Genomic DNA, 22630 nt, shown 5'->3' on the forward strand with positions numbered 1-22630 from the left:
GCACTACTAGGTATTTACCCAAAAGATCTAAAAATACTGGTTTGAAGGGATACATGCACCCTGATGTTTAAAGCATTATCTACAATAGCCAGATTATGGAAGGAGCCCAAATGCCCACTGACTAATGAATGGATAAAGATATATATATATGAACATTACTCAACCATAAAAAAGAATGAAATCTTGTCATGTGCAATGACATGGATGGAGGTGGAGAGTATTATGCTAAGTGAAATAAGTCAGAGAAAGACAAACACCATATGATTTTACTCATATGAGTATTATGAAACAAATGAGAATTTAAGAAACAAAACAGAAGAACATGGGAGGGAGGGGTGGACAAGAGAGAGGCAAACCATAAAAAAGACTCAACTACAGAGAACAAACTGAAGGTTGCTGGAAGGGAGGTGGGCAGGGGGATGGGTTAAATGTGTGATGGGTATTAAAATGGGCACTTGTGATAAGCACTGGGTACTGCTGTGATAAGCAATGGGTGTTGTTATGTAAGTGATGAATCACTAAATTCTACACCTGAAACTAATATTGCACTGTATGTTAAATAACTGGAATTTAAATAAAAACCTGAAACTAAAAAAAAAAAAAAAAAAAAAAAAAAAGATTGTAACAAGTATTGGTGAAGATGCAGAGAAATTGGAATTCTTTTACACTGCTAGAGAAAATTGTAAAATGGTACAGCCACTTTGAAAAATAGTCTGAAAAAAATCCTCAAATGGATAACCAGTTTCCATCTGATCCAGCAATTATGCCCCTCTTTATTATATACCCAAAATAAATAAAAACATAAGTTCACACAAAAGCTTGTACATATATGTTCACGGCAGCATTACTCATAATAACCAAACAGTGTCCACCAACTGTTGAAATAAATAAAATGCAGCATATTCATACAATGGAATATTACTCAGAAATAAATGAAGTTCTAACACATAGTACAACACGGATGAACCTTAAAAACAATACACTAAATTAAAGTAGCCAGTCACAAAGGATGAAAAATTTATGATTCCATTTACATGAAATGTCCAGAATAAGCAAATCTAGAGAGCAGAAGACAGATGAGTGTTTGCCTAGGGCTATGGAGATGGGGGACTGGGGAGACTGAGGTGAGGAGTGAGGGATTCCTTTTTGAGGTAATAAAAACATTGTGGTTATGGATGCACAACTGCAAATACACTAAGAACTATTAAGTTGTACACTTTAAATAAAGTCTATTGTGTGATGTGTTACTTATATCTCAATAAAGCTGTTCTTAAAAATAAGGCAATTAGGAGCACCTGGGTGGCTCAGTCGGTTAAGCAGCCAACTTCGGCTCAGGTCATGATCTCAGTTTGTGGGTTCCAGCCCCACATCAGGCTCTGTGCTGACAGTTCAGAGCCTGGAGCCTGCTTCAGATTCTGTGTCTCCCTCTCTCTCTGCCCCTCTCTGACTCATGCTTGCTCTCCCTCCCCCAAAAATAAACATTAAAAAAAAATTTTAATAAAAAATTTTTAAAAATAAGGCAATTAAAGAGAAAACAGTTGTTCAAGAAAGAAAATATAATTATAGTAGACTACATGTCCCAGTACAAACAATATTTGGATACTGCAAATACTGAATACTGTTTATCAAAAAAACTGGGATGTATTTTACAATAGAGAAAGGGAAGAGGGGAGAGTTAGATATAAATTTCATTACCAGAAAAGACCTGGCTAATGAAAAATAAAAAATTATTTATTTTAGCAACATAATCAACTAGATTAAGATTTGTGTCAAGTAAAATAAACAGTAAGAAATCATTATTGTTTTTGTCTACGTAACATGAAGATTTTTTGAAAAACCCTCCCTGCAAGTAAAAAATATGAACTTTTAGGCCATAATATAATGAAATACGAAATCAACAAAATGGAACGTAGTAAAGATCCCTGAAAAAATATCCATGCATTTATGAAAACCTAACATATGATAGAGTTAGCATTACAGGAAAAAAAGACATACCAGGAATTAAGAAACTATGGTTACAGCCTTTAAAATAACTGTTTTTTACTTTTTTTGAAGCAGTAGGAAAAAATCCAATGAAAAAATATTTCATGATACATTAAATTCTCTGAAATTCAAATTTCAGTCTCCATAAAGTTTTACTGGCACACAGCCACACTCATTCATTTACATCTATTGCTGCTTTCTCCTTCCAAAGACCTTTGTGGCATTTTCACTGTTGTGCACTGCAGGCTCCACACTGTAAAAATTGCAGCAATGCACTTTATCACCCACCAGCATTTCAAGTGCCACATGTATCACTGTAAGTGCAACTTTTTAAAAAATATTTTTGAAAATGTTTTATTTTTGAAAGACAGAGTGCGAGTAGGAGAGTGGCAGAGAAAGAGAGAGACAGAGAATCCAGGCTCTGAGCTATTAGCACAGGACTTGAACCCACCAACAGTGAGATCATGACCTGAGCTTGGATGCCCAACTGAGCCACACAGGTGCCCCAGTGCAACTTTTTTTAAAGTGGCAATACATATTCATCATGTCCAAATAAGGAAAGGGAAAAATGAAATTCAAATGTCACACTTTTAGTGTGGATTTTGTTACCAAATAATAGGAAAATGCTGTGTTTATTATGTAATATTATAGCTATGCTAAAAGAATAAAATGTTATTACCAAGACTTAGCACTCATCACAGTATTCACAACTCACAGAAGAGCAACACTCAGAAAAATCAGAAAATTTAAAATGAAATACCTCATTACAGTAGAATTTCTTCACAAAAATTAAAGATGAAAATGAGACTACAACCAAAGTAAGTTTCTGAGTAGCTCCATTTGTTAGCTAAGCAAGGAAAACTATTTACCAATGACGAGTTAGACTGTATTTTGTAAAAGCTGAAAAAATTTATAAAATTAATTATTAATTAAACTATTAGCCTGTTGATGAGAACTACTGCTCAAAGATTTGAGGACCTTAGTAACTGATAAGCAATTAAAAACAAGGCAAATGATTTCAAGATTTTGACTTTTGATGTGCCTAGATATGTTACCAACAACTCAGCTGTTTACTTGAAGAGTCAGTGCCAAATCTGAAGTGACTGAGCAATTAGCCTCCATGAATATTCTGCGAGAACTACAGATAAGAATATTTTCAAAGGGGTTGAGAAAACATGAATGTACTACAACTGGAAGTGGGATCTAATATATAGTCCCACTAATGTTGGTAAAATAGGTATGGAGCAGAAAAAAAGATTTAGTTGGACAAATTTACCTTTTGTGAGGTGTTTCAAAGTCTATGATTATTCATGATCTTATCAGCAGTACTCTACAGAAAATATTTGAATCTATCATGTATTAAGGAGACAGTAGTGTCACTTATTCTTGTAGACTTCACAATCATCAGTTCTGTGAATTTTTGTTAGAAATAGAGGCTGAATATCTTGAATTACCCTTATTGTAGAGCAGTTTGATGGCTCAGCAATGGGAACATTTTATTGCAATTTTTGAGCTCAAGACTAAGACAAAACCGCCTTCCACCACTAACACCAAATGGCTTTGGAAATTAGCTTTTGCTGAAGGCTCCATAATGTTTCTGAATGAATTCAACCCAAAATTACAAAATAGCACTTATGCAAAACATCTTATGGTAAAGTCATTTCAACAACAACGAATGTTATCTGAATCACAATAATGTCAAACTGCTTTATACACTTCCCGTGCTGTCAAAAGTTAAAACAAGAAGCCATAGCTCCATTACCACACAAATTTGCAGCAGTTATGTTTTCCAAGCAAACTCTAGTTCCAGCAAGTTTTTCAGATTTTGGTGCAAGCATAAGGGAAATTTCCATATTTGTAAGTCCTTTCAACTGTGCAAAGACTCCATCTAATTAAGGAGGTTCCACCTAATTTTCAATCAGAAATGATTAATCTACTATGTAATAACATGCTAAGGGGCAAAAATATCACAAGAATCTAACAGAATTCTATAAATGCTTTCCAAGCAATGAATATGCTAAATTAAAAGCATGTACTCAGGGACTGATATCAGTATTTAGCAGTAACTATCAGGATGAAAACACATTTTCAAAGATGAAATCTGTAAAATCTCATTACAAATCAGTATTAACAGATGCATATTCACAATCAACTTTGATTACAAGAAACACTGTGAACCCCCCAAAAAACAAATGTTACCCCAATAAAAAGAATTTCACTGTGGGCACCTGGGTGGCCCAGTTAGTTAAATACCTGACTCTTGATTTGGGCTCAGGTCATGATCTCATGGTTGTGAGATCAAGCCCCACATTGGGCTGGTGCTGAGTGTAGAGTCTGCTTAAGATTCTCTCTCTCCTTCTCCCTCTCACCCCCATCCCCAACCACCCCCAAGCATAAGTTCTCTCTCAAAAATAAAAGAAAAAAAGGAAGAAAGAAAAAGAATTCCACTCTTCTCACTAGTAAATCTGTATTATCAAAAAAGTACTATTACTATATTTTGAACTTAATACAAATTTTATTTAAAATTTGCAAAGGCACCTTGGTGGCTTAGTTGGTTAAATGTTGGACTTCAGCTCAGGTCACAGTCTCACCGTTTGTGAGTTCTAGCCCTACTTCAGGCTCTGTGCTGACAGCTTGGAGCCTGGAGCCTGCTTTGAATTCTGGGTCTCCCTCGCTCTCTGCCCCTCCCCCACATGCACTCTGTCACTCTCTCAAAAATAAACATTAAAAAAAATTTTTTTTAATTTGCAGAAATTTTGGAAGCACCTAGTGGCTCAGTCAGTTAAGCATCCGACTTTGGCTCAGGTCATGATCTCACGGTTCGTGGGTTTAAACCCCACATCAGGCTCTGTGCTGACAGCTCAGAGAATGGAGTTCAGCTCCGATTCTGTGTCTCCCTCTCTCTCTGCCCCTCCACTGCTTGCGCTCTCTCTCTCTCACTCAAAAATAAATATTAAAAAAAAAAAAATTTTTAATTTGCAGAAATTTTTAAAAATTGCAGAAATGCTTTCTTCCTTGTTATAAAAGTACCCACCTAATATCTTTAATTTTGCCTCTTAACTGGCAGAGCCTAAAATGTTTACTATTTACCCTTTAAAGAAAACATTTGGTGACTTCTGGGATATAGACTTCAAAAGGTGTACTTGGACAACTGGTTGTCCCTATTTTTTAAAAAGTGATAAAATTAGATCCATATCCTATAAAAAGCAAAACTGTAAAACTTCTAGAAGAAAATAAGATGAAAAAAAACACAAACAATAAAAATAAAGATAAAGTACTATGACTAACTTTTCAGACTTTATAAACAAAGGATAAAGATAAGCTATACAGACTTAGAGAATATATTTGCAACTCATATAACCAACAAAGGATTCAAAATATGTAAATTATCAATTTTAAAGAAGAAGAGAAAGAACACTCCTCTCCAACAAAATGGGCAGTTCATAAAAGGAGAAATCCAAATGGCCAGGAAACATGAAATAATGCCTGATCTTATTAGTAATAAGGTAAAATGCCAACAAAAGGACTTTTTGAAAGAGAAAATATTTCCTAAAGATCAATTCTCAGTAATTTTTTTAAAGTCTGATTTCTTATTATTTCTGAGAAAAAGAGAGAGAGAGGCAGAGGGAGAGGGATAATCCCAAGCAGGCTCCACGCTGACACAGGGCTCATGTGCAGGAGATCGTGACCTGAGCTGAAGACACTTAACTGACTGACCCACCCAGGAGCCCCTCAATGATTTTTAAATCTAACAATATCAAGAGTTGGTAGGAAACGCTATAAAAGCAGGAACACTAATGCTCTATTGGCATAAATGTAAAATAAAACAGTACAACCAGTTAGAAGAGTATTTTGGAAACATCTAGTAAAAAACAAGTTGTTTCAGGGAAGAAAAAAAAAAAGAGAGGAGCACCCGGGTGGCTCACTTGGTCGAGCTTCCAACTTCGGCTCAGGCCATGATCTCCCGATTCATGGATTGGAGCCCTATATCCGGCTCACTGCTGTCAGTGTGGAGACCACTTCAGATTATCTGTGCCCCCCGCCCCCCGGCCCCTCCCAGACTCACATCCCCTCTCAAAAATTAAAAAAAAAAAAAAAAAAAAAAAAAAACCCTTTTTCCCTTATAGGTATATATACTCTCAAATGTGTGCCCAAGGAGTCATGTATAAAAATGCTCACTGAACAGGCACCTAGGGGGCTTAGTCATTAGTCAGTTAAGCCATCTGACTTTGGCTCAGGTCATTATCTCCCGGTTGGAGAGTTTGAATTCCACATCCAGTGAGCTCAAGCCCTGCTTCGGGTGAACGCTGCTTCTCTTTCTCTGCCTCTCATGGGATTCCCTCTCTCTCTCTCTCTCTCTCTCTCTCTGCCCCTCACAAGACTCTCTCTCTCTCTGTCCTTGCTCACTTGTGCCCTCTCTCAAAAGAGAAAAAGAAAAAATGTTCACTGAACACTAGAAACAAATTAAATGTCCAACAATCAGAGAAAAGATAAATTGTGGCATAATCATAAAAAAAATAACAGAAACCTGGGAATAATCTAAATGACCAATAATAGGAAAACAGACAAATTATGATATATTCATACAAAATATTACTAAAGAGCATTTACCATTAATAACTAGAGTATTACACTTTATTAGCACTGATAAATCTCAAAAGCAATGCTAAACCAAAGGAAAAAAAAAGGCAGGTTCTGAGACATCTAATATGACAATTTCTATTTGTATGTCTTAAAACATGCAAAAACAAGAATATATACTGTTTACAGATAAATGTACATTTGATAAAAAGTATAACAATATATATAGGAATGAATTTTATCAAATTCAGATAATGGTTAATACTGGGAAAAGAGGGTAGGGAATGAAATGAGAGAAGCAGTTATAAAGAGCTTCAACTGTATTGGTATGGTTTTATTTCTTTTATTTTTAATTTTTTTTTTAATGTTTATTTTTGAGAGAGCATGAGCGGGGCAGGGGCAGAGAGAGAGGGAGACACAGATTCTGAAGTAGGCTCCAGGCTCTAAGCTGTCAGCACAGAGCCCAACGCGGGGCTAGAACTCACAAACTGAGATAATGACTGACCTAAAGTCGGACACTTAACCGACTGAGCCACCCAGGCACTGCAGTATGGTTTTTTTTTTTTTTTTAATTTTTTATCTGAAACAAAAGCAAGAAATAAAATGATAAAAGACTGAAAAACTTATCTTTATATAACAATCAGAGCAGAGGAGAAAAGGATGAAAGAGTCAGAGATGGAAGCAAGGCTGAGACAGGTACTACTGTAGGCACTGGGGATTCAGCAGTGAACAAAACAGACTCCTTGCTCTCACAAACCAGTAAATATATAGTATATCAAGTGGCAATAAGTGCTATGAAGAAACATAACCATGAGAAAGGGTATAGGGATTGGGAACCTGAGTAAAATTGTTATTTTATACAGGGTTCTATTTAAAGCCAATGAAATTGGATGAGATAACGCAGGGAGCAAAGGTAGCCAGGGAAAAGAAGAGGTCTGAGAACTGAGCCCTCGGTACTCCAAAATTTAGAGGTCAAGGAGATAAGAAGGAACCTTCAAGTGAGGCAGAAAGAGAACTAGAACAGTGCTGACTGACCTGGGAGCCATCTGAAAAAAGCATTTCAAGAAGGAAAGAATGATTAACCATGTCATATGATACTGAAAGGCCAAGAAAGATAAGAACTTGAGAACGGCTCAACTGTAAAGGATATTGGTGATCTTGAAAACAGCTGTTTTGATATAGCAATAGTGGCAAAAGACCACTCTTGAGTTCAAGAAATTATGGGAGTGTCAACTATACCTCAATTAAAAAAAAAAATTGGGGGGAGTACGTGGGTAGCTCAGTCGGTTAAGTGTCCGACTTTGGCTCAGGTCATGATCTAGCAGTTTGTGAGTTCCAACCCTGCGTCAGGCTCTGTGCTGACGGCTCAGAGCCTGGAGCCTACTTCAGATTCTGTGTCTCCCTCACTCTCTCTGCCCCTCCCCCATTCCCACTCTGTCTCTCTCAAAAATAAATAAAAACATTTCAAAAAAATTTTCAAATAGGGGCGCCTGGATGGCTCAGTTGGTTGAGCATCCAACTTTGGCTCAGGTCATGATCTTGCAGTTCATGAGTTTGGGCCCCACATCGGGCTCTGTGCCGAGAGCTCAGAGCCTGGAGCCTGCTTCTGACTCTGTGTTTCCCTCTCTCTCTCTGCTCCTCCCCTGCTCATGCTCTGTCTCCTTCTCTCTCAAAAATAAACATTAAAATAAATAAATAAATAAATAAATAAATAAATAAATAAATAAATAAATAATTTTGGGGGGTGCCTGGGTGGCTCAGTTGGTTAAGCATCCAACTTCGGCTCAGGTCATGATCTCACAGTTCATGAGTTTGAGCGCCACATGGGGCTCTGTGCTGACAGCTCAGAGCCTGGAGCCTGCTTCGGATTCTGTGTCCACCCCCGCTACCTCACCCCCGCTTTCTCTGCTCCTTCCCCACATGCACTCGTGCTTTCTCTCTCTCTCTCAAAAATAATAAACATTAAAAATATTTTTCAATTTTTTAAATGATAGTATGGAACATATTAATGGCAATGAAAGCTATAAATCACACATTAAATGAAAAAATATATAAATTAAAATGGACATTATGTCAAAAAAAAGAAATAATGAGAATAGATGAACTGCAAATTTCAAGTGTAGACAATTCTTTTAACAAGCTTTGCTACAAAGAAAACCAAGAAACTTGAGTAGATGGAAGGTATAGCTCACAGAGGATGTGGAAAAAAAAAATGTCTTTCCCCTGAAGACAGGAATGATTACAACATATCTGTATACTCGTGGAAATGATCCAGTAAAAGAGAGAAACTGGTAATGCAGAATGGAAGGGGAACGACTGCTGGAATTGATGGACAGCATCAACAAAGAGCAGATGGGGCTAGTGCACAAATGAAGAGATGGGTCTTAAGAGGTACAGACATGTGATTCATTAGTAACAGAAGAAAAGGCATGCAAAGACTCAAAGAGACAAAGTCCCTCCCTACAAAAATTTCAAAATAAGGGGTAAAGATAAATTTAACTTAAAAAATTTAAAACAGCTTGAAAAAAATTGCTACAGGGGCACACAGGAGTGTAAATAACTTACATGTGGGAGGGGAAGACTGACCTAAAAGAGTGAGAAAGGATTCACAAGGGCGCCTGGCTGGCTCAGTCAGTCAAACATACGATTCTTGATCTTGGGGTCATCAGTTTGAGCCCCACAGTGGGTGCAGAGATTACACACATACATAAGATTCACAAAGGAGGCAATACTTCAACTCACAAGGCAAATATGACCTAAGAGTATAGCATGTGCCAAGAAAGAGTACAAAACAGCACAACAGAAGATGAAACTAGAAAGAAACCAAAATGAACAGGCTTGGAGCTTATCTCCCATGGTAAGAAATATGCTTAGATGCAACCAAATGAGAACACAATCCATTTACACTAATCAGTGCTCAATACCTGTTCAGAATGTGTTTTCACAGAACAGCATTTTAGGCTATCATGTAATAAAAGCATTACCTAATAGGATTACGGTAAAAATTAAGTGAGATCAGGGCGCCTGGGTGGCCCAATCGGTTAAGTGTCCGACTTCAGCTCAGGTCATGATCTTGCCATCCGTGAGTTCGAGCCCCGCGTCGGGCTCTGGGCTGACAGCTCAGAGCCTGGAGCCTGTTTCAGATTCTGTGTCTCCCTCTTTCTCTGACCCTCCCCCATTCATGTTCGGTCTCTGTCTTAAAAATAAAAAAACGCTAAAAAAAAAAAAATTTAAGTGAGATAATCTACGTAAACTCCTTAGAATAGGACCTAGTATATAGTAGGCACTTAACAAATACCAGCTATTATTATTAGAAGGAAGATTACTGTTGATGGTAGTGATATATATATGAAATAACTTTTCAAATTACAATCTACTTCCAACCCTCGCGAAAACAGTTAAATTCTGGTCCAACCATATAATTGAGCCTTCCAATGCTCCCCTCCCCCAAAATACTAGAAATAGACTATACTCAGTTTCCTGTGAGTTGGACTGACTTCATTCTGGAAAACAATATGACTATGAGACCTATGTCAGAGTGGAAGTCCCAGAATAAACCAATCGCCTTGTCTGCCAGTTCTCCCAATTACAGATCATCTTTGAAACAGACAAGGTCACCAGAGGTTACCCTACATATCTACCAAACTCATTAGGACTGGGTTCATTCGCAAAGGACTCTGTAGGGAATAAAGAGGCTTCTTAGGTAAAGAAAATTTGACAATATCTCATAAAATGGTAATGATTAAATATGGTATATCTACACAATGGACCGACTTTGTTGGTAGACAAAGTATGTATACCGAAAAACAGTAAGAAAATGTTCACGACATTGTTAAATATATACCATTTTTTTAAAAATTTTTTAATGAGAGAGACAGAGACAAAATGTGAGTGGGTTGGGGCAGAGAGGGAGGGAGGCACAGAATTTGAAGCAGGCTCCAGGCTCTGAGCTGTCTGCCCAGAGCCTGATGCGGGGCTCGAACTCACGAGCTGTGAGATCATGACCTGAGCCGAAGTTGCTCGCTCAACCGACTGAGCCACCCAGGCGCCCCTACCATTTTTTTAAATGTATAGCAAAACAGTATAGTACTGGCACAACATACACACATAGACCAATGGAAAAGAACTGAGAGCCCAGAAATAAACCAATACATGCTTACATGATCAATTAATCTACGACAAAGAAGGTAAAAATCTACAATGAGGAAAAGAAATTCTCTTCAATAAATGGTGGTAGGAAAACTGGACAGCTACATGAAAATGAATGGGCCTGAACCACCTTCTTACACCATACACAAAAGTAAACTCAAAATGGATTAAAAAACCTAAATTTAAGTCCTGAAACCATAAAACTCCTAAAAGAAAACATAGGTAGTAATCGCTTAGACATCAACCTTAGCAATATTTTTCTGGATATGTTTGCCCAGATAAGGGAAAACAAAAGCAAAAATAAACTGGGACCATATCAAACTAAAAAGCTTTTGCACAGAGAATGAAACCATCAACGAAACAAAAAGGCAACCTCCTCACTGGAAGAACTGCAAATAACATATGCAATAAGGGGTTAATATACAAAATATATGAAGAACTCCTATGACTCAACACAAAAAAAACAAATAATCTGACTTAAAATGGGCAAAAAATGCGCACCATGGGACTTCAGTCGGTTAAGCGACTGACTCTTGATTTCAGCTTAGGTCATGATCTCCCAGTTCATGAGATCAAATCCCATGTAGGTTCTGCACTGACAGCACAAAGCCTGCTTGGGATTTTCTCTCTCCCTCTCTCTCTCTCTGCCCCTCCTATGCTCACACACATATGCACTCCCTCACACTCTCTCCCTCTCTCTCAAAATAAGTAAGAATTTTTTTTTTTAAAAATGGGCAGAAGACTTGAATAGACATATTTCCAAAGAAAACATACAGATGGCCAACAGAAACATAAAAAGATGCTCAACATTACTAATCACAAAACCACAATGAGAAATGACCTCACACCAGTCAGCATAGCTAAAGGAGTAACAAGGCAAGCATGTGGAGAAAAGGGAACCATTGTGCATTACTAGTGAGACTGTAAATTGGTGCAACCACTATAGAAAACAGTATAGCAGTTCCTCAAAAACTAAAAATACAAGTATCACAGCATCCAATAATTCCACTTCTGGGTATTTACCCAAGAAAAATGAAAACACTAATTCAAAAAGATATATGCACCCTGTATTTACTGCAACATTATTTACAATAGCCAAGATATGGAAGCAACCTAAGTATCCACTGACAGTTGAATGGATAAAGATGTGGTATACATACATGATGGAATATTAGTCGTGAGAAAGAATGAAATCTTGCCATTCATGAAAAGATGGATGGACCTACAGGTGAAATAAATCAGACAGACAAACACATTTAAATACCATATGATTTCACTTATATATGGAATCTGACAATCAAAACAATCAACAAAGGAAAACAGACTCGAAGAGAACTACTAGTGATCACCAGAGGGGAGATGGTGGAGGGATAGGTAAAAGGTGAAGGGGATTAAAAAGTACAAACTTCCAGTTATAAAATAAGTCACGGGGAATAAAAGTACAGCATAGTGAATACAGTCAATAATATCGTAATAACTTTGTGTGGTGACAGTAACTATACTTACTATGGTGAGCATATCACAATACATAGAATTGTCAACTCACTATGTTATACACCTGAAACTTACATGTCAACTAAATGTCAATTAAAAATATACATACAAATTACAAATGCATAGCACAAAGGAATAAAGACTATAAAAATGCAGCAAGTGGTTAATGCTGGATGGAATGATTATAAGAATTTTTAAATTTTTTGTTATTTAAATTTCCTACAATGAATACCTAATACTTTTATTTACTGATCTTCTTTCATTATTAAAAAGTAAATAATCCAAATCAAATTCCTTCTTTCTTTCCCTAGAGAAATAAGCTTACTGAATATCATTCCTAATCATTTCTATATAAATCTAAACATAAAGAACTATATTTTAGGTAAACATATAATGAGAGGTGTTATTTTTTCCTTTTAAAAACAGAATTATAGGGGCGCTTGGGTGGCTCAGTCGGTAAAGCATCTGACTTCAGCTCAGGTCATGATCTCACCGTCTGTGGGTTCGAGCCCCCGTGAGGCTCTGTGCTGACAGCTCAGAGCCTGGAGCCTGTTTCAGATTCTGTGTCTCGCTCTCTCTCTGCCCCTCCCCCACTCATGCTCTGTCTCCCTCTGTCTCAAAAATAAACAAACATTAAAAAAAAAAAAAAGAATTATACAACCTACTTTGGTCTGCAACTAGCTTTCTTCATTCAACAATATATCAGGACATGTTTCCATTTCTTTTTTTATTGCTATATATGATTTTCATTATATAAAAAACTTAATCTTTAGTCACTAATGGTCATTAAAGTTGTCACCAATTTTTGCTATTACAAACAATGCTGCAAACATCATTTAATTGGGAACATATTGGGGTGCCTGAATGGCTCAGTCAAGTGGCCAATTCTTGATTTCGACTCAGGTTGTGATCTCACGGTCATGGGATCAAGCACCGCATCATGCTCTGCTCAGAGCTCCCTCCCCTGCTTGTGCTCTCTCTCTCTCTCTCAAAATAAGTAAACTTTAAAAAATTAAAAAATAATAAAGTAATTGGGAACATTATAGCTAACATCTGTGTGCTATGTGCCAAACACCACAAGCTTCTACATGAATTAAATACACAATATCACATGTATTATTACTACTTGTATAATTTATATTTTGTCTTCTGTAACCTACCCATTCATACTATTTTCCCTGAAAACCAACTAATTATGTTTTTAAATTGGCCAGGATACAAAAAATTTTTTTAAGTTTATTTACCTTTAGAAAGAGAGAGAGAGAGAACTGAGCACGCACATGAGCAGGGGAGGGGCAGACAGAGAGGGAAGGAGACACAGAATCCAAAGCAGCCTCCAGGCTCTGAGATGTCAGCACAGGACTTTAACCCACAAACTGTGAGAACATGATCTGAGGAGAAACCAAGGGTCGGAGGCTTAACTGACTGAGCCACCCAGGCACCCATGGCCAGGATACAAATTTAATCTAAAAAATTTCTGGCAGAATATCCCCATGAGTTCCATGAAAACACCTAGCATATGAGCACTCATGCATTTGTACATTCTACAAATATTATCTGAGAACCTACTATGTGCTGGACACTAAGTGAACAAGACATAGTCTCCACATTCACTGGTTTTAGCCTAGCTAAATTGAGTTAACAACGAGAGAGGAAAAAAAAGTAAAAAATAGAATACATCAATTAAAGAAAGGCTAGTATCTTATATCAGTGCACACCATTCAAACACCATTCAATACACAATTATAATTACCTCCTAAACCAGTCTTGCCACATCCTATGGATCTGATCTTCAGATTCATCTTAAAACACTGGTTTACTTACGTCATTTTCATGCTCAAGAACCCACAACTTCTCTTAGTATTTCCCAAATACACCTCACCCATTCTCATTAGCTATTTCAACCTTCACCACTAAAGGATTCCTGTTTCCCACTACAACTCTTAAAAGAATCACTTAAGTAAACCTCAACGCTTACTTTACAGAACAAAAAAATCTATAAAGCAAGAATGCTTTCAGCACCTAACTGCCTGCATCCATACTCATTACACCTTCCTCCATTTTCAGTGAAGAGATTTTGTGTTCCTCTTCTCTAAACCAATCGCTTCGTTAATATTCTTGATCCCGTCTCCTCACTACTATGTAAGGATTTTGTTCCATTATCTCCTGTATCTTCAACCTCTCCCTCTCTGATTCTTTTTTTCCCTCAGGCAATAAACATTCTCAAGTTTCTTCTGCCTTGAAAAAAATTCTCCCTTCACCCCATATAATACTTTATCCTAAAATTTTCTCTCATCCCCTCCCCTTTAAAACCAAACTTCTTTAAAAATGTCTATCTCATTATCTAAAATGTCTTACCTTGTGACTCAATGAAGTCTAGCTTCTGCCTCCCTATCATTCCTTTAAAACAGCTGTCACCAGGAACAAATAATTTCTTGGGTCTCCACAAGATTGTTCTCAGTTCCTGGGGTACTGGGTGACTCAAGTCGATTTAGTGTCCGACTTCGGCTCAGGTCATGATCTCACAATTTGGTTCATGGGTTCGAACCACCAGACTGTTAGTGCAGAGCCTGCTTGGGATTCTCACTCTCTGCCCCTTCCCCACTCATGCTTTCTCTCTCAAAATAAACCTCAAAAAAAAAAAAAAAAAAGATTTTTCTCAGTTCTTATAGTACCTGACTTCTCAGAATAATCTAACAATGATCATTCTTTGCATAAAGATTTTCCACTGCTCTTCATTTAAAAAAAAAAAAAAAAAAAAACCACTATCATCTAGTTTTTCTCCTTCCTAACTGTTCCTTTTCAATTTCAGTGGTTTATGGGCTGCTTTTCTTCTGTGTCCTTAAAGGTCCTCTGCCTTAGATTAATGTGCCCAAGGTCACATAACTAGTGACAGAAGACTAGATACACAAAGGACTAAAAATGCCATACTTTACACATGCTAGCACCTCTTACATTTAATGCATTTGTGCTTCAGTATCTGCTCCCTAACTCTACCAAAAGTCTAGAAGAATTAGAATTCTTTTTAATGGACTAGAGAATTTTTTTAATGCTAAATCTTATTTCCAAAAGAAACATTTTAGTTCGAGCCCCAGTAGGGCTCTGTGCTGACAGTTCAAAGCCTGGAGCCCGCTTCTGATTCTGTGTCTCCCTCTGTCAGCTCCTCCCCTGCTAGCACTCTGTCTCTCTCTCAAAAATAAATTAACATTAAAAAAAACCAGTAGTTCCCAATTTGAAGTCCCTTAATTCTTCCAAATAAGGAAATCAACACTTACTAAACACTTATACAGATCCCTAAAAAAAAAAAAAACAAAACAAAAAACAGAATAGATGTCCTGTAGGTATGTTTAACATTTCACAAAAGCTAAATACAAATTACACATATACATAAGTAAAATTCCACAGGCTATTACTTAATAAGTGCGGGTTGGTAAGCAAATCTTTCTAGGCATTATTTCACCCTAATAATCCTTTAATCAGGTCTGCCTCTGGTGCTTATTCACACATTCCAAAGACATATAATAAGATGGATATGTACTGTAACAGACGATGTACAAAATCCTACTGAAATACAGTTAAAGGAGGGATTGGTGCTACATATAAAAACTTCACAGAGAAGACATCTGAGAGGGTCCTAGAAGGATAATTCAGCTCTCTGGGCTGCAGATGCTTCATGTCTGTTTCTGGCTACAAAAATTCACAGAATTTCACTTTAGGTTGGATAAGTCTTTAAAGATCATCTAGCACTGAGGTTTTCCACTTTTTTTTTTAAGTAACAAAATCTTTTCTTTAGAAGTCTAATTGAAACTTTCAGTATATTAGAGATAAAAGCGGACTTGCTCTTTTGAAAGGAGAAAGTCACTGGAAAATACCTGTACTAATCAACCCCCATTCACTTTAAAATAAGAAAAACGAGACAGTAAGAAGAAAAATGATTTGAGAAAGGACCACATCAAAATAGAAATACAATATATTCAAAGAATTCTTCTTAAGTATTACCTCTTCTTTTAAATCTTTCCTAATTTTCTCCCTAAATGCAGTTTACAACTCCTTATATTATTCCTTAGTATATAAAACATATACTTCCATTATGGCTTCTATAAATTTTTAGCACCCTAATTTTAGCTTTTTTTTTTTTAACATTTATTTATTTTTGAGAGACAGGGCGAGACAGAGCACGAGTGGGGGAGGGGCAGAGAGAGGGAAGTACACAAAATCCGAAGCAGGCTCCAGGCTCTGAGCTGTCAGCACAGAGCCCGATGCGGGGCTCAAACTCATGGACCACGAAATCATGACCTAAGCCAAAATCGGCCGCGTAACCAACTGAGCCACCCCGGTGTCCCTAACTTTTTTTTTTTTTTAACATGTGTGTGTCCCTCTTCTACATTGGAAGCTCCCTGAACACAAAGGCTGTCTTACTCATTTTTTTTGTATGCCCAGCACTGAGAATAAAATTAAGTTATATCCAATCAAGTTTTAGAAAAGATTTAAGATAGCGCAGTGCGTGGCACACAAGACTTTAGTATTTGTCAAATAAATTTGCCAAAATAGGTCATTAAATGAAATAACATATCTAAAGCAGTTAGAACAGTATTTGACACATGGTGTATATTCTTTAAACATTAGCTGTTAATATGTAATTTTACGTAGGCTAAAAAAACTGAAGCTATTACTGAACATTTAATCTAGAAAACTAAGCACCTTTAATCAAGGTTTCAATTTGCTCATTCACATATTACTAATGCAAACACATCTTTGATGAGAAAAAGATTTAGCCCATCCATAAAGATCTCTTGACCCTGCAGCCTGGAAAAAATAGTACAAAGAATTGTGTACTGTTAATCTCTAGACTTGAAGCTAAAGGAGAAATGTGGCCAGTCTTAAACTAGAAGCTAAATCACCTGTTTCAGTCATCTGTCCAATGGGAGTGATGGGGAGTGGAAAAGATTACCTCCAAGGTTCTTTTCTGTTCTAACACTGTAGAGGCTTCTAACAAATTGGGACCTAGAATCCTTCACCTTTCAACTCAATAGGAGCAAGAACTCTATAAAAATCAGTAAATGGTGCACTGGATTTGGTGTCAAATGGACAGGGTTTTTATATCAGTTGTAGTTAACAGTGTAATTCTAAGTAAGAAGCCAACTCTCTGGATCTCAATTTCCTCAACCTGGAAAATGAAGTTGTTGGACAATATGATCTCTCTTTAAAATACATCACACATTCTATGAAATAAGCTACCTCTGAAAGAAATATTCAGGTAGATGTTTAGAGGATTCCGGCATAAAACAAAAAGCAGACAATTTCAGAATTAAAAGAAACCTCAGAAGACTTCTATGACTCACACAACTCAGACCTACGTCCTCTCTAATACACTTTGGAAGAGGTCACCCAAACATTCTAGTAATGAAGAACAACCCATAGAAACAAACCACTTCATCGTAGGCCAACTATGACGCCCAAGTTCTTTTACTGAAGCCACACTATCCTCTATAACTTCCACCCATTAGTTTTACCCCTTTCAACCAAGGGCACCTATTTATTTGTGGCCAGTGATAATATGCCCCTTAAATATCTTTTCCAAAATTAAAATTCCCAACTCCTTCAACCTTTCCTCATAACCAAATACAAGACTCCCTCACCATCCAGCATGTCTTCCTCAGAGAACCCACCATTCTTAGCGAATGTCAAAATTACTCCAAGAGCCCTTCCCATTCTGACATCCTGATTCCTCGTGAAACTCAAGATTTCCCACTTGTCCGGCTGACACCACATGGAAGCCCCTAATTGCCCTCCACCCAAGGAAGCACCTGTGATGGGAAATGTGCCCCTGTTGCTCTTTCGGGAGACAGAAACAGAGAAGCCCCCACCCGGCTCTCCTCCCGGGTCCAAGCCTCCTCCCTCACCGGTACTGCTTGGGGTCGCTGGGAGACTTGACGATCTCAGGGTCTCCGGCATTACTAACAGACCCCCTTCGTCCCTCTTCCTCAGATTCATCAGCTCCTGGACGGGCAACACGGCCGCTCTCTCCCAAATCCTGTCCGTTGGACTGCAGGTCAGGACAGCTGCAGGTAGACTTCGCCTTGTTCCTTCCAGGCATGGTCAGAGTAGGAAAGGGTCTGGCAGCAGCCGAGTCTTCGCACCGACCCCGCGCTCGAATTCTCCACAGCGCCGCGGACTCCCGCCCGGCCTCAAACCACAACTTCCTCCCGGTGGCACAGACTGCAGCAACCGTGACTCTCCTCAGCATTCACCACCAAGCTAGAGCGATGGGCATCCCGCTCGCCTGGGCCCACCTCCTCCTCCTACTCCTCCAGCCGCTCCTCCTCCGCGTTCCAGAGGCGGCGGCGGCCGGCGCTGGTGCTGCCGCAGCCGCTGGGGAGGACAGGCCTGAACCCCTCCCCCAATCCGGTCTGCCTCACACCAGCTTCCCTCAAGCCCCCGCCCTCGCGGTCGCCGATGTCGTTACTGATTCTAGCCAATCAGTAGGGAAGAAGAGAGGTCACGCGCATGCAAACAACCAATGGGAACAGGGAATAAAAAGTACCAAAGCGACCGGGCCGGATTTTTGGAGCACCTAGAAACCTAGGGTGGGCGGGGCGAGGAAGTAGAGGCGGAGAGAGTGGCGCGGAGGACGACGGGAAGAAAGTGCTTGCGCCGCGTTTATGACGTTTCTGTGGTGTAGGTTTGAGGGGAAGGCTGAATAATGTTCCGCGGCCTTGAGAAAAATATTCCCCTAATGAGAAAACCGAGAAGCGAGTGGAGAAAATGAATTCCCAGTTTTTTTTCTCCGATCATATTTTGTGTATTCTGCCCTTCACAGCCGGCGCGTAGCCATAGGCTGTGACTCAGCATATAAAAAGCGGAACGCCGGAAGTATTTTTCGCCGCCGGATGGGAGCCGCGAGAGAGCTAAGCAAAGCTGAATGCCAGAGATAGCCGTTAAAGTTTTTCACCTTATCGCCAGGCAAACCTTGGTGCTATATGCCCTCAGAGCCTAAGAAAGTGCTTGAAAGACCAGTGTGCTCATTCTTCCATGCGAGAACATTAGCTACCCCACAGCCTAGAGTCCACAGCATTATGTTCAGCTAACTTTAAGTAGCCACAGCTTCCCTGGCTACTACTCTGAAGTACCTTTTTCCAAAGTTTTTTCTGCTTGTAATGGTCTTTGGTGGGCCATCATCTAAACTGTGACTGAAACAGACATACTTGGAAAATAAAAAGCAACTGCCATGTTAATGAAGTACAATATACTGACACCGTGAGTCGAAAGATCCTCACACGTAAAGGGAATAAATCTGTATAAATGAATGGAGAAAGACCAAGCAGAGGGAGGGATTCATTTCATGGCTGTTAAAGGTATTTAAATGTTTCTAGGCCGCCTGAGTTCCAGACACAGGGAATGCAATCAGGAACAAACAAAAATCCTTGTCTTTATCAGGCTGGCTTTTTTTTTTTTTTTTTTTTTTTTTTAAGTAAACTCTACATCTGTAAGGTGGGGCTCCAACTCAATACTCTGAAATCAGGAGTGGCATGCTCTCCCAACTAAGGCAGCCAGATGCCCCTGGGGTTTGCATGCTAATGATAATGGGGGGTGGGGGAACAGAATAAAATCAGTGATACATTTTTAAAACAATGAATGCTCTGACAAATAATGCAGGGTAGGAGAATAAGGAGTTGGGAAGAGTAAGTGCAATGATTCAGGCAGGAGATGATGAAAACCTGAACTAGGGCAGCAGATGAGATAAAATTGAAAAAATATTGTTCAAATATTCCAGTTTATTTTCATACATCTTTTCAGGATGATCATCTATCAGTTTTTAAGCTAAGAACTCCTCTGGACTTCCCTCCTTCAAGGAAATGTTTTTTCTTGTATATCCAGCCCCCAGGTTAGCTTCCCAGTCAGTACATTGTGAAGCAGTCAGTAATGTTTGTTGTTGAATAAATACCTGAAGTGACATGTCTATTTTGAAGGTGTTTTGTTTGTTTTTACTTACCAAAGCAATAACATCATAAATAAGGAATCTTCAGATTCAGCCAGTAATTAGAATTTTATAGCTGGGAACAAAGAGAGGCCATATCTAAAGTGTGACCTGGGGGTGCCCAGCTGGTTCAGTCAGTGGAGCATTGATCTTGGGGGTGTGAGTTCAAGTCCCATGTTGGGTGTAGAGATTAAAAAATAAAATCTTAAAAAATAATAATAAAGTGTGACCCGTTAGTTTTTTTCCCTTTAGAAAGAGCCCTCTAAATCTTATAGTTGACCCGACTGTAGAGATACGGTAAGAGATATGGTGTGTGTTTGTTTATATAAATAAATATCAAGGCATACATTTATTCATTCAACCAACAAACTGAGCTCCTAATATGTGCCAGGTACTGAGAATAAAGATACTGGGAATTACAAGAGAACTAGTGGGAGAGACATTAAACAGGCACACAAATTTTTTCTTTTTTTTTTTTTAATTTATATTCTGGTCAGTTAGTATACAGTGCAATATTGGTTTCAGAAGTAGATTCAGTGATTCATCACTTACAATACCCAGCGCTCATCACAAGTATCCTTCTTAATACCCATCATCCAGCTAGCCCATCTCCCACTCACCTCCCTCCACCAATCCTCAATTCATTCTTATCATTAAGAACCTCTTGTGGTTTGTTTCCTTTTCTTCTATTCCCCCCACCCCCACCGTCTTCCCATATGTTCAACTGTTTCGTTTCTTAAATTCCACATACGAGTAAAATCATAAGATATTTGTCTTTCTCTGATTGACTTATTTCCCTTAGCATAATACATTCTAGCTCCATCCACGTCATTGCAAATGGCAAGATTTCTTTTTTTTTGATAGTTGAGTAATATTTCATTGTATATATAAACCACGTCTTTTTTATCCATTCGTCAGTCAATGGGCATTTGGGCTCTCGCCATCGCTTGGCTATTGTTGATAATGCTGCTATAAATGTTGGGATGCATGTACCCCATTAAATCTGTATTTTTGCATCCTTTGGGTAAGTACCTAATAAATAAGCACACAAATTTTTAAATTTATCATTGTGAATAGCTCTAAAAGGAAAAATGCAGAGAGACCTAGAATAGAGAGTTTCTCTAAACAATAGACATTTAAACTTAAATTTGAAAAATGTATAGGAATTAGTGTAGAAATTTATAGGAATAGACTTGTTTAAAAGCTCTGAGAAAGCAAGTCAATATGACCAACGTGTCATAATCAAAGAGCAAAGGGGAAGTGAGTCAGTGGCCAAAATAATACAGAACCTTTATAAGAATAAAAAGAAATAATTGCATTATCTATTTTTTTTATTTTTTTTAACATTTTTATTTTATTTTTGAGACAGAGAGAGACAGAGCATGAACGGGGGAGGGTTAGAGAGAGAGGGAGACACAGAATCTGAAACAGACTCCAGGCTCTGAGCCATCAGCACAGAGCCCGACATGGGGCTCGAACTCACAGACCGCGAGATCATGACCTGAGCCGAAGTCAGACGCCCAACCGACTGAGCCACCCAGGCGCCCCTGCATTATCTATTTTGTGTATCACTGGATTCCTAGCTTCTAGAATAATGTCTGCCGCATTAAAGATACTCACTAGGGGCACCTGGCTGGCTCATTTGGTAGAATATATGACTCTTGATCTTGAGTTCATGAGTCTGAGCCCCACATTGGATGTAGAGATTACTTAAATATGTATGTATAAATACCTACTAAATAATGGTTGAACAAATGAAACAGGAAGACAAGATCACAAGTGTTTTCCAGGTAGATCACTCTGGTTGATGTGTGAAAAATAGTTTGGATTGTGGAGGTGAGGACAAGACTAAAAGTAAGAAGAGAGGAATCACTTAGGAGGGTATTAAAATAATATAGGCACTAGAAAATGATAATTTGAATTTGAGGAGTGATGGTGGAGATGGTGAGATGTATACATATATGTCATATATTTAGGAGGTGGAATTGACTGGTTTGGGAACTTCTTGATGTGGAAGAAGTGTCAAGTATAACTCCCGGGTGTCTTACTTTCTGGATGAGTATGAAATAGACCAGGGCCTGGACTTGGGTCCCCTCTATCTTGACTGCAAAATCTAGTGTTCTTTGGCTTCCTCCATAAGGCGGGGAGGGGGGGGGTGCTAAAACTCTATATCTCTTGAGTAGCATATCTTGCAGGAAAGCAGAGGGAGTATGCTTACAAAAAGAGGATGCTTACTACAGAGACTGATGAAGACCGGACCAAACCAGTCTGTGCCAAGATGGACCCCAGTGCTGAACTTTCACTGATGTTTTCTCTCAGTATAATACTAAAAATTGTGCTGGTGATGGAGATTTAACACATCAATTAGACATGGGACACATGAAGAACCATGACCTTTAAATGTACAGGTGCTAATAAATCCTAGCATCTACACGCTTAGACATC

At 38.4% G+C, this 22630-nt stretch overlaps 1 protein-coding gene and 1 long non-coding RNA gene across 3 annotated transcripts in view; one reads left to right on the forward strand and one right to left on the reverse strand.

Moving 5' to 3' along the window:
* NRDC (nardilysin convertase) overlaps window positions 1-18610 on the reverse strand; it is a 101537-nt gene extending 82927 nt beyond the window's left edge. For both annotated transcript variants that reach the window (XM_042951285.1, XM_042951284.1), the window contains exon 1: window positions 18111-18610. In XM_042951285.1, the coding sequence (XP_042807219.1) occupies window positions 18111-18454 (344 nt within the window). In that variant the 5' untranslated portion in view covers window positions 18455-18610. The remainder of the gene's footprint in view (window positions 1-18110) is intronic.
* A 106-nt stretch (window positions 18611-18716) lies between these two features.
* The window catches only part of LOC122227092, a 34195-nt gene continuing 30281 nt past the window's right edge, over window positions 18717-22630 (forward strand). Inside the window, exon 1 of the long non-coding RNA XR_006205892.1 lies at window positions 18717-19562. This is a non-coding gene — a long non-coding RNA (uncharacterized LOC122227092). The remainder of the gene's footprint in view (window positions 19563-22630) is intronic.

Source organism: Panthera leo, chromosome C1 (genome assembly GCF_018350215.1).
Source record: "Panthera leo isolate Ple1 chromosome C1, P.leo_Ple1_pat1.1, whole genome shotgun sequence".
In the NCBI taxonomy this organism is placed as follows: Eukaryota; Metazoa; Chordata; class Mammalia; order Carnivora; family Felidae; genus Panthera; species Panthera leo.